Source organism: Chenopodium album, chromosome 26 (genome assembly GCF_948465745.1).
Source record: "Chenopodium album chromosome 26, dcCheAlbu1.1, whole genome shotgun sequence".
Taxonomy (NCBI): Eukaryota; Viridiplantae; Streptophyta; class Magnoliopsida; order Caryophyllales; family Amaranthaceae; genus Chenopodium; species Chenopodium album.
The window spans coordinates 20,201,115-20,213,220 of NC_137859.1; the positions used below are offsets into that span (position 1 = coordinate 20,201,115).

The 12,106-nt window shown below is 34.1% G+C and overlaps 1 protein-coding gene across 1 annotated transcript; it reads left to right on the forward strand.

Moving 5' to 3' along the window:
* The first annotated feature begins 1,468 nt into the window (after positions 1-1,468).
* On the forward strand, positions 1,469-5,168 carry LOC145618410 (37S ribosomal protein S27). Its single transcript, XM_081673182.1, has 3 exons — positions 1,469-1,605; positions 1,690-1,930; positions 4,903-5,168. The coding sequence occupies exons 2-3, from the start codon at positions 1,710-1,712 to the stop codon at positions 4,991-4,993; spliced, it is 312 nt and encodes a 103-aa protein (XP_081529308.1). The 5' UTR covers positions 1,469-1,605; positions 1,690-1,709; the 3' UTR covers positions 4,994-5,168.
* Positions 5,169-12,106: the final 6,938 nt, after the last annotated feature.

Here is a 12,106-nt window from a genome sequence, read left to right on the forward strand (position 1 = left end):
CCACCCTTCCTCTTTCCTTTTTGAAGGCGTTCCTGCAGCAACTGCAAACAGAGTTCTTGCAGCTTGTCATTTGGTAGACCAGAAGGAGGAGTATCATCCTCTTCTTCCCCATCCTCACCACCGTCTCCCTCATCTGATGTATCTTCATCATCTTCTTCATCAGATTGTTGCTCTTCAGAGGCCTCACCACTACTGGTATCCCCCAATTCCTCTTTCTCAAAATCAGGATCTGCATCAGAATCAACATTGACCTTCTTCTTGCCTTTATTAGCACCTTTGGGTTTAACCCCATCATTCACCTTCACTGATTTCCCCTACAACCCAAAAAATTACAGACATTTACAGCAATTAAGTACACCTAAACCGTAAACAAACATAAAATACAATCAACACAAACACATCAACTCACCACATCCTTTCTACGAACAACACCACTTCCACCGGCTTCAGATTTCCTCTTAGTCATTATCCAATCCTGCCACACGCACTTAATTACTCATCCATTTTTACACAACCAATGGAATCAATAACCTTCATTTACACACTGAATTCGTCCTAAATTAACCAATACCTCTAAACAAGTAACTCCAAACAGCTGAGGTCTAGAATTAGAATAAAGGGAGGACATCATTACCCTACTAAGAAGCCCATTTAGCAGCATACTCAACATTCATTCGATATAAACTCAACCTCCTCATGCATGAATAACTAAATAACAGAGTGTAATACGCATCCAAATAAGATCCACATCACACTTCAATTTTTTGGAGTTAAACCTAATCAAAAACCCTAGATGATCAGCTTTTCCCAGAGTTCGAAGGTAATAACACTAAAAAACCATTTTATACTAAACAATTTCGCCACAATTACAATTGACATTAGCAGAAACTAAGCACAAACCCTAAATGACATGCAATTCCCAAAATTAAAAGGTATAAATCGGAACAAACATTAAATTCGACTCAATTTCACCAGCAATTACATGTAAAACAATCACATACGCAAATTCATACTAAATCAAACCCTACCATGACCACGTTTAACATGTTAAACACGAACACAAATTACACAAACCCCGCAAAATGCACAATTGAACGACTTACCTGGGAAGATAGGAATTCACCACTTCACTTCAACTAACAACAGCCGATGGTATGCTTTGAAGAAGAACTTGAAGCGCAAACGACGGAGGATGAAAGAGGAGAAGAAACCAGAGAACTTAAGAGAGAGAAGCAACTAAGTAAGAAGAGAGAGAATGAAGCAAAAGGTGAATACTCCAACTTTTTAACTTCCCCGTTACAATTCAAACAATAACGGGGTCAACAATAAAGTCAAGACTTTAAATAAAAGAAAACATATTGCTTTTATTGAGTCAGCCAGCCGAAATTACAGATATGCCCTCCTATTTACAATCTTTGTACTACTAAATAGTCCCTATGCGCCTAGATGGACTTGGAGTTGTGAAAATACTCAGCGTGCGATTATTTTTGCCCATTTGAAATAATTTCATTTTTAACCTGTAAGCTGCCTCGCTGCTCGCCTCCATTGAAATCTTCCTTACAGCAGCTTGTGAGTTTTCACTCCTCCGTTGAAGCAGTTTCTGAGGTAAGATATCTTTTCTACGAATGTTGTTAAGTCATTGAACAATTTCCCTAATTGTTGTTAATTGATTCTGATTTTAATTTTTAGGTCTAAAAATTCTGCCATTGATGAATTCGGTGGCAGCGCTGAAGAATGTGGTGGCATCGGCGGTTGTGAAAGGAGTGGCAGAAGCAAGGGCACACATATTTGGGCATGTCCTTAACCTTACTGCCCAACGATCTGCTCATAAGGTACTTAGGAAGAAGCTTATTGGTGACAAAGTTGCTGAATGGTACCCTTACGATGTTAAGCATGATGACCCTCTTATCATGCATCGCCAACAACAAGAGTATAACTACTACTTTTTCATTTCTTGACTTGATTCATTTTTTTTGGCATTATGTTATTTGGTTATACATGTCTACCATCTGTTTGCCTGTTCGCCGATGCTTTTGTCTGTTGTTGTTGCTCGTTAAGTTATGTTTGCGGTGTTTATCTGTTGAGTGATTAAGTAACAATGAGTGGGAATATGGTAGGTATAAATGAGACGAATCGAAAGGGAAGAGACAGGTTGGTAAAATGATGGATTTAGTTTCTGTTTTGATAAGGGTTGTGGGAGGGAAGGGAGTGGAACATAAAGGAAATGTTGGAATTGAATTCCGTACTTTTAATTTATCAAATTATTCCGTAGTAGGAAAGGGTTAGAGGGGGAATTGCAAGCTCATTTCTTTTTAAACTCAACAATGCTGTGTATTGTAAGAATACATTAGTGTAAGGGAGGGGAAGGGAAGGGAAGGGAAGGGAAGGAGAGAAATTCGTTCTTATATTGGAGAATAGTGGCTTTCCAGCACCATTAGTATCCAAACATACTGATAGAATATTTGGATTATATAGTTGAATAAGAGTGGCTATTGATTGGCTTGAAGTACATGTAGTCTTTAATTTCTTTGTTTTCAAAAGACTCGCAAGTTGAAGTAATCAGTAATTACGGAGTACTATATAACATTTGGGTACTTTATGCAAATTTAGGCTCTAAATAATGTTGTCTACAAGTTGGCTTTTATGTTTATCTCTCAGGGTCTATAGTGGCCGTGTTTGTAGGTATATCAGCAGGGGCTTTTTAAGTGATTTCCTTAAAGTAGAGAGCATATCTACAGTAAGAGATGACTTGCTAGCTAGCAAGAACTTGGGACAAAAGAAGAAAATGAATATCAAAATGAAATATTGTCTTAAGACTGCACATAGTATTTTAGAGTTTGTTATATGGTCACAATCTTTGGTGTTATATTTGTGTATATGTTTTCACTTTTACTGTAGCCTGTAGGTGCTTTAGAAGTAGACACCACCCATTCAAATATATATTCAGCAACTCAAATTTTATACTAAAACAATGCATTTATGGATACTAAGATCTATGACCCTAGTTAATTTCCTACTCTGAGGCACTAAAGGATGGTTTAGGAGGTATGGAACCATTAGATCATTGGCTTGGGTTACATCCCAAAACTTACTTTTTTTAAATGAACATGTAAAATATGCAATCAGTAAACGTGTGAAGTTTTGTTGAATTTTGAAATAGCTTATGCAAGAATGACCTGTAAAAAGTAGCAACAAATCAGTAACTATTACTGTTCAAATTTTCAAGTTACTATTATAAAGTAAATCATGAAATTTTGATGAAGGGTGATGATACATGAAGATTATAAATACTAATAACATTATGTTTATTGACTAATTGAAACTTCAAAATTATGCAAATACTAGCAACTTGTGACAAGATAAGTAGTAGGGATTAATAAGGAAGAAAAAGCTCAATAAAGATAGATAATAGTGAAGACGGTGCAACTAATAATTTTGCTGCCATGGTACATGGAAATTTAAAGTGACTTAGTGAGAATCTAGAACCACAACTCTGATGAACTATGTTTTCTAATCTAGTTTGGATTTAGGCATGAGAATGGACCAAACCTGACTTGTCACATCACAGCATAAAAGATTCAAATTTGAACACCTTTCATAAAGTAATTTGAGTAAAGCCTTAGTAAGAAATTATCTTCATGTCAATGCATTGAATAGAGTGAGGCATAAATTCATATCAAAAATTATGTCTGAGCAACTTCTCACATTGCTTGTACATAAGCCACCCTTTCTTCTTGCATTACCTTGTCAAAATTTCTAGCATTCAAGAGCATACTTACTACCTTTACTTGGGTGTTAAATATGCAAAATACAAGTTTGAATTTTTTCTTGCCTAGGTCACTAATTTATTTTGTACATGTTCTTGTCATTACAAGCCATATTATGATCTAATTGATATGGTCTACCTAGGAAGAAATGGCATGAATTCCTAAGTGATTTCTCAAAAATTTTCCTTGATGTCTTGCCTTTTGAATATTTATGCAAGCTTACATATCATCGAATGACATGGTGACATATCAATGTGTAATACCCCTGCCATATCTCCACATCATTCTTTATAGTTTTATATTAAGTGTAACAACCTCATGGTCTCAGTTATCTCGGTGTGATATAAAAGTTTGAAAATATCTGGAAAACACTGAAATTTTTCCAGAGTAGCATTGTAATTTTCGGTAACAATTAAGGTATGTAGGATAGTATATCAATCTTGGATCAGCACAAGGTGCAGAATGAGGTTTTATGTATGGGTCGAAATTAAATATTTAAAGCCATCTCCGCTTCCTCAAATCCATTTACTTTAAAAAACAAATTTTTTGGATAAGAAAGAATTGAATGAACTGTTAAAGTGGGCAAAAGAAGCAAAATGAAGTTTTTTTCTTCCCATTTTACAGTGTGTAGTTGTTTCTCTTGCCATCCTGTCGAATTGCCATGACTTGCTGCTAAGAGCAATGTGGATGACCTATGTGTGACAAGCTGAAGTAAAGAAGTCACTGTTTTTATCTTAAGGCCTTTGTTTGTGAATGAACAGGTCTTAAGTTTTACTCAAAGGTTTTCTTTTGGCTGTTATCCAGAGCTTGTTATTGTTTTCTTCAGTCTTTTTAATCTTCTTTTTTATTTCTATTTTAATGTATCATTTTTAAACAATTTCAATCTAATTTAGCAATGGCTCAGTGATAGTTCATGCAGAAGTAATTGAAAGCATTCAAATACTAGTACCAAACTGAGTTTACTTTTACTAACCAGACAACTAGACAGTAACAAAATATAGTTGAATTGTGCCATATATGTACATATCAGTGTTGATTTGTGGCTGATAGTTATGCACTGATGTACATACTTCTATATTTCATCGATAGGTTTGATTTTTATATTTCTTTGCTGACTTGTCTACTATGCATCCAGGCGCTTGAGTAAGAATCAAATGTTGAAGCGTCGTGGAAAAGGACCTCCAAAGAAGGGACAGGGAAGGCGTGCTTCTAAACGTAACAAGTAGAGTTTGAATTGTGGCTTCCGTCTTATTTTAATGGTTTGAGCCTGCATTCCATATCTCTTGTTAATTGAACCAGCGTCACATCTTCAGTCAGATTGTTGGAATTTATTTTCTCAGGGTGCAAATTTTGTCAAATTCTCTTTTTCTTTCATGTCTGGTTTTGTAAGGCGTTAATGCACGTTGGTGTAGTTGTCAATAATACATACATTGAGATAAATACATTTTCTCATTTTATTTGATATAATAGCAAAAAAAAAATAAAAAAAAAGGCCAGATTTGATAAAAATAAATAAAATAAAAGTCAAGTGTGTCAACTTTTCAAAAACAGAGGTAGTAGTTAAACTTGTAACAAAATCAAAACTTTTTGCTTTTAAAGGTAGTAAAATGAAACAAAATTTGTTTAAGGTAGTTAAATATAAAAGTGGATTTTTAAAAGGTAGTAAAAGAAAAAAAATATATATATATATATATATATATATTTTTGGGAAATTCCTCTTATTTCTACAAGTTCTATCTGGAAGAAGACTTCTTTTTTTTTTTTTTTTTTTTTTTGAAGAGTCTATAGTGACTGCCTAATTTTGATTTTATGGTGCAGTGCTAATGATAAATGAATGAACTAGCTCATGCTTATGTGATCAGTTATTTAACTTTAATGACGGTAAAAAAGATTAGCCTTTCCTAACTATAAACATCCTTTGTAAACTCAATAGTAAAACAACCTCATATTCAACTTTGTCGTCCGCTCCACCACCACTGCTATCAGTCCATAATTTTAATTCCTGTGCCACCAACCCTACTATCAGCCAACGACCCCTCTTGCCCGCGCCACCTTCCTGCCGCTCCTCTCTCTTCTTTCGCTCATATTTTCTTATTGCTTTTTTAGGTTGTGGTTTTTTGGATGTGTATTAGTGGATATTGGGAGGGCGGGGGTGGTTTTTGTGATTGTGTTATTTAGATGAAATACTACAAGAGGGGAGGTGAATTGTTTATGGAGCTTGCTAGTTACGTTTTTGCGGAATTTAAAGAAAGTTAACGCAAGTAGAAAAATAATGCAAGAGAGATTTTATGAGGAAACTTTCTAGGCCAAATAGGAAGTGAAAAACCTCAATCCCAAGGGATTTTGACTCAAAACATTCAACTAAAATAGGCCAACAACTTTGTTACAACCTATGAGGAACTTGAGCCTATATCGAGTTCCTTAATGAACTCATATCCCTAACAATTATTCCTTCTAATAATTGCAGCTCGAATCTTCCTCGAAGATCTCTCTTCTCATACAAGATACTCTTTCTCTTTCTCTTAAGCTTCACTAAAAGCTTTCTCTCCATACAAAGAACTCAGTCAAGTTCTTACCCCAGTACAAGAGTTCACTCAAACCCTTATAAACTCCCCAATACAAGAGTTCGCTCAAACCCTTAAATAACTCTCAAATGTATATATAAAAGATGTATGGTATAAAACTAATATGTTGGACACTTTGAGACTTGTAATGAACTTGGAACCCAAAAGTCACTCAAAAACATGGAGAGAAAATATTTCTTTTCTATTGCTCTACTACTTGAGACAACATTCCATACTCACTTAAGTCGGACAATTTGGAATGAATGAGAAAGTCTTCTACTTTAGTGCTTCAAAGACCAACCCATTCACCCCATGAACTTCAACCATAATAGTAGTGTTTCCTAAACTCTAGGTATTATCTCCATTAACTCCATGAACATAAGAAGTAATGGAAGACATGGATGGGAGTAAAAAACATTTTCTCCAGATCTCCTTATTTTTCTCCACTAAAAAACTGTTTCAAATTAAATGTACAAAGTTATTTTCATTTTTCAAAAGCTAAATAATTATATATATAAAAAAAAATAGAAAATAATAAGATACTAACCAACTCAGATTTTTATCAATTAAAAATTGATTTGGATTTTATTCATTATGAAAAATATTTTATACTAAAATAACTACACCATTTAAATTGAAATACTAAACTAATTAGAGATATTAGATAGGTTACAACCTAAAAATAAATCACTAAAGTATAGGAGAAAATAAAGATAATAAATTACCATTTTGACTAAAAAGAAAATCAGATTTTATATTGAAAACTTACTCCCTCCGTGTTTTGATAAAAGTTACACTTACCAAATTCGACCGTGTTTTAATAAGTGTTACACTTCCTTTTTTTGGCAATAAGCTATATTAAAATATTATATTTTTCTCCTCTCATAGTCCCCACTGAAATCCACTACTATTTTTTTTTATTATTATTATATCTTTCCTCTCACATTCATTACTTTTTAATAAACTATTAATCCTACTATCTTTCTTTTATACTTTTTTTAATACTTCAACTACCCCACTTAACTCTTATTCTATTTAAGTCAATTAAATTACCTAAAACTATGTGTCAGCCAAACTGTAACACTTATTAAAATACGAGGGAGCATCTGTAATAAATTAAAATATATTTAAAATAAATTATACCAAGTCAAAACTAACTACCTAAAAAGTAGGCAAAGATAATGCAATGACTACTAACGTGGAAAACTGACTTCTAGTGTTGTGCAAACTCGTATTCTTCCTATACACGAATTTTAGACTAACCCGTAAGGAACGGACTGGTCAGCAACACTCAGAACCTAGTTCTGCCGTGACTGAAGTTCCAATTTAGTTCCTTAGGCTTGTTCCAAACAATTTCTCTTATCCAACATACTTACATGGTTCATAGAAAAATATACTCTTATTTTTCTATCTTCATGTTGTAGGAGTTTATAGGTACTATAATGCAGAAAAACATAAATCATATTCATAAAGCACCTAATCCCAAAAACACACGCATAACACACAAGACATATAATTATATCTTTGAAGCGTGAATTCGATAGGCAAATTAGGGAGAGAATAGAGCCACAAGCGTTGCTCCTCTACTTAGTCCACGGATTTGAACAAGCCGTCCACCAATACTAGATTGGTCGAGTGAAGGAGGAAAACCACGATCACCACCTTTAACGGACAAGATCGACCACCATGAACCAACACCACCACGAACCACCACACTGGCGTTGAGGAGGAGAGAGAGTGCCGTGAGAGAGGAGTTTGAGAGAAGCCGGTTTCGTGTTTGCTAATTAGGGTTTCAACTTAACGGTAGAACTGTTCTATAGAATTACCTAGGCACTTAGTCTACTTATAATCGTATTATAATTAGACTAGGTTAGGAAGCCCGAAACCTCTCCAGTCTCTAAACCCTTCATATGGTCGGCCATCGTAGAGGATGAGGCCCACCATGGGCCTCGTCCTCTCATGCTCAATCTAGGCCCTTTGTGTGACCTTATAGGATCCGTCCAATTGGGCTTTGGCCTATTTTATTAGCCCAAAGATCGTTAGTACCTCTAGCTATGATATAACGACGACCCAAAATGTACGAACTTAATTATCTCCATAATTTGATCCATTTATGTATCTAGTAATTGCACATGACAAAGACATAAATCCTTTAATCTCCCATTTGTCCGAGACAAGTGTGCAATATTCAAATTTCTTAAGTCAATATGCGTTGATTTGATAATATGATTGCATCACATGTCGAGATCATATTAATCAACAAATCGTTTCTTGAAATCTGATTTAGAATTGCAAAACTAAATGAATAATGAGTAATGCATTTGAACGCGACCACGTATTTTCTGAATTCTTCCTCTTCAAGCGGTCATGACACATTTCCTAATTTAATAGGTAGACTCAATCCAATCTTGTGGCAACAAGGCTCCCACTCAACTTTTGAAATAACTAGGAAACATCCTTTATAGCCTCTAGATATGGGAAGACATTTGAATGCACCATAGTCAAACATCCATTGAATGAAATTAATGTTCCACTCATGTCAAAGGAATCCACTAATATATCCGGAAATTCTATACTTGAACTTCAAAGTAGGTCTATAGTTCAATCATGCATCATTCATGCATATTCATGTGATTGAACGAGCATCACTATGCCCCTATAGCCCATGAAACTGCACTATCTAATCAATCTTACATGCCAGTCCATTTATTGAAATCATTTATGTCCACTTTAATGATTTCGAACTAGGAACTTAAATAATATATGAATTTTGTTCACCTGTGAGGTTTCATTCACCAGGTCATCAACCTGATGAGCCCATCAATTCATAATTATTTTGGACATTTTATTTAATTTCCAAAACCATAATTAAATAAGAGAAATAATAATTTCTGTTTTAAACACAATTTTGCAAATTGATGCATTTCTTATGTAATATGTTTTCTCAAAACATACACAACTTAAATTATATAACTTGCTTCAATCTTAGACTTAAATATGACTCTCATACCTTAGTCTATGGAAGGGGTTTAGTGATTTCTCACTCGTAATAAAACTTTGCAGAACATGACCTCCCACTGGCCAATGATCTCATAAATGAGGTGATATCTCATATATATTGGTTTAAATTTGTGATGTGACCCTGGCTCCTTTGTTTTATCAAAGGCATCCTCTTAGTCACATGAAAATTTGATCCAAGCTTCTTCTCTAAATATTCTTACTGTAGCTAAATACACATATTTTGATATTGAGTATGCAACAGTGCTCAGCTTTAAATTTTTCAATCTCACTGTCCTTCTCCATCCAGACATGAATACGCATCTAGATCAAAATCTAAAGTCATCTTGCCTATTTGGAAAGCCTGCATCTGTATAACCTTTTGACAACTAATTTTCTTTTGGCACCATAAACTAGAACTACTTCTTTAGTCCTTCTCAAGTACTCAAGGGTTTTGCTCTAAGTTCGTAGCTTTTGGTATGCTTATCCTGAATTTGCTCGAGCCTTCTACATACGTATAAATCATAATCAATATCTTGCTTATACATATCATGGCACACCATCTATATATTCGACTTAACTCCATTAGCTTTTGAAACACTGAGTATTACTGAGCGTAGTACCATGAGACATGGGAAGATATCCTCTCTCAGAGTCTTGCATCTTGAACTTGTCAAGAATCTTATCAACATAAGTGTCTTGATCAAGTCCGATCATTCTTCAAGATTCACTTCGTAGATTTTGATTCTCAATTTGTATTCAACATCTCCTAAGTCTTTCATATAGAAACAACTACTTAACCATTACTTGACTAATTCAAGCATTTATATGTCATTTTACGTGAACTGTATGTCAACTACATACTAGACTAAAAAGATCAATTGTTCCCACTAAACTTCTTGTCTCTACAAGATTCTTTTCGTTCTTTTAAGGAATCAAACTGTTTGATTGCCTGATCAAAACGAATGTTCCAACTCCTTTTGATGCTTACCTTAATCCATAAATGAATTTCTAAAGTTTGCAAAACTTTTTAGGAATTCCGAATTTCAAAACTCTTAAGTTGTATCATATACATACCCTCCATCAAGAACATTTCATGAAGGTGATTTTGATCTCCAAGCAATCACTAGAATAATTCGAATAGGCTTATGGAATTAATAGGTTTGACCCCATTTGTAAGACTATCATGGACTAACACATCTTTATAGACATGGATTTCATTGTGGATTTCTTGGCTTTAAGCAATTTCCTGAGTTGGCATTTATCCAAAGCTTGCTCGTAGGGTATGGGTTCCAACCATTCCAATAGAAAAATTTTAGAATACACCTTTTACCAGAATATCAACAAACTGTTTGTTTTGATCCTAAGTAACCTACGATAGTTATGAGCAACAATAGAATTTATTCTCTTCAACTCTTTGAAGCCTTTCATTCAAATGGGACGATAGAACCCTCTCCATTTGAATTAGCTTGCTTCGACACATGATTTATCAAATTAGCTGATTACAAGCGCCTTCGTCTCTGATTTGGTGCAATTCACATCAATTTGTTGCTCATCTCGAATCTCTTCGAGATCTAACTTTACTCCCACTTGGCTTTGTAGGAAGAGATTTCTTTCTATAAAGACACCATCGCAAGCAACAAACACTTTGTTATCTACACGATTGTAGGAATAATACCTTTTATTTTTCACTGGGAAACCCAAGAAGAACTATTTATCTGATTTAAGGTGTATTATGTCATCTTTGTAAACATTTTACATCGATTTCACAACCCTTAATCCTGGTATTGAAAAGATAACTTTGAAACATTTCCAGTTCATAACTCTTATGGCATCTTTTCTACTGCTTTGGTTAAGTTTCCTGTTTAATATATTCGCAATTTGTTGTTCTATTGCATATCCTCGAAACGATATTTGTAAATCATTTAAGCTAATCTTGGATCGAACCATGGTAAGAAAAAGTTTGATTCCTGCTTTCAACATACATTTTAATTGTAATGTTCCAAGATTGTGAATGAATTCAACAATTCCTTTAGATGATCATTTATTTTGAGATAAATATTTGTCACAACAATCATAATGTAGTGTTAATCACTCATCTCAAAGTGATTTTACATTTCATTTTGTAATTTAGAGCATTTTAACGATTCCAACCTTTACTTCATTAAGTAATTATAGATAGATTTAATTAAATCGTTAATAAAAGCAATGAAATAATTACATCTCTTTGCTAATTCTTGAACTTATTGGTCCACATACATCATATGTATGAGTTCCAAAAGATCATTTTAGCTCGTTCACATTTTCAACTAAAAGGCAACTTGGTAATCTTACCTTATCAAGCCTGACTTTTAATTCTCAAGTGATTCATAATCAAATAAGAATAAGAATCCATCCAATTAAACTGTGGATGCACAAACGGTTTATGTGACCTAACGTTACTTTATTATAAGTAAGTTTACTTTGAATTATCTAATAAGGCAAAGTTTGTTTTTATGAAAGGTGAATGATTTTCCATAGAAAGTGCAACATGACTACATAAACATATCTTTGATAAGGATAACAAACAAGGGTAAACCTTTTTTTTTTTTTTTGACAAGAGGTAAATAAACAGACAAACCAAACCAAACAAAGACCAAATTAAAAGGAACAATAAAGACACATTGGCAACGAGCAACCACAACCAGTCAATGAGAAAGAGAAACCCAACTATGCAGGGTTTAAGAATACAGCCAGCAGAAAAAGATAACAGGGCTGATCTAATATCCTACAGAAACC

Excerpts from the sequence above, each read along its gene's own strand:
- LOC145618410 (XM_081673182.1), top strand. The coding sequence starts at position 1,710 with ATGAATTCGGTGGCAGCGCTGAAGAATGTGGTGGCATCGGCGGTTGTG. Across the intron at positions 1,931-4,902 it reads ATGCATCGCCAACAACAAGA|GCGCTTGAGTAAGAATCAAA; the intron begins GTATAACTACTA and ends CTATGCATCCAG.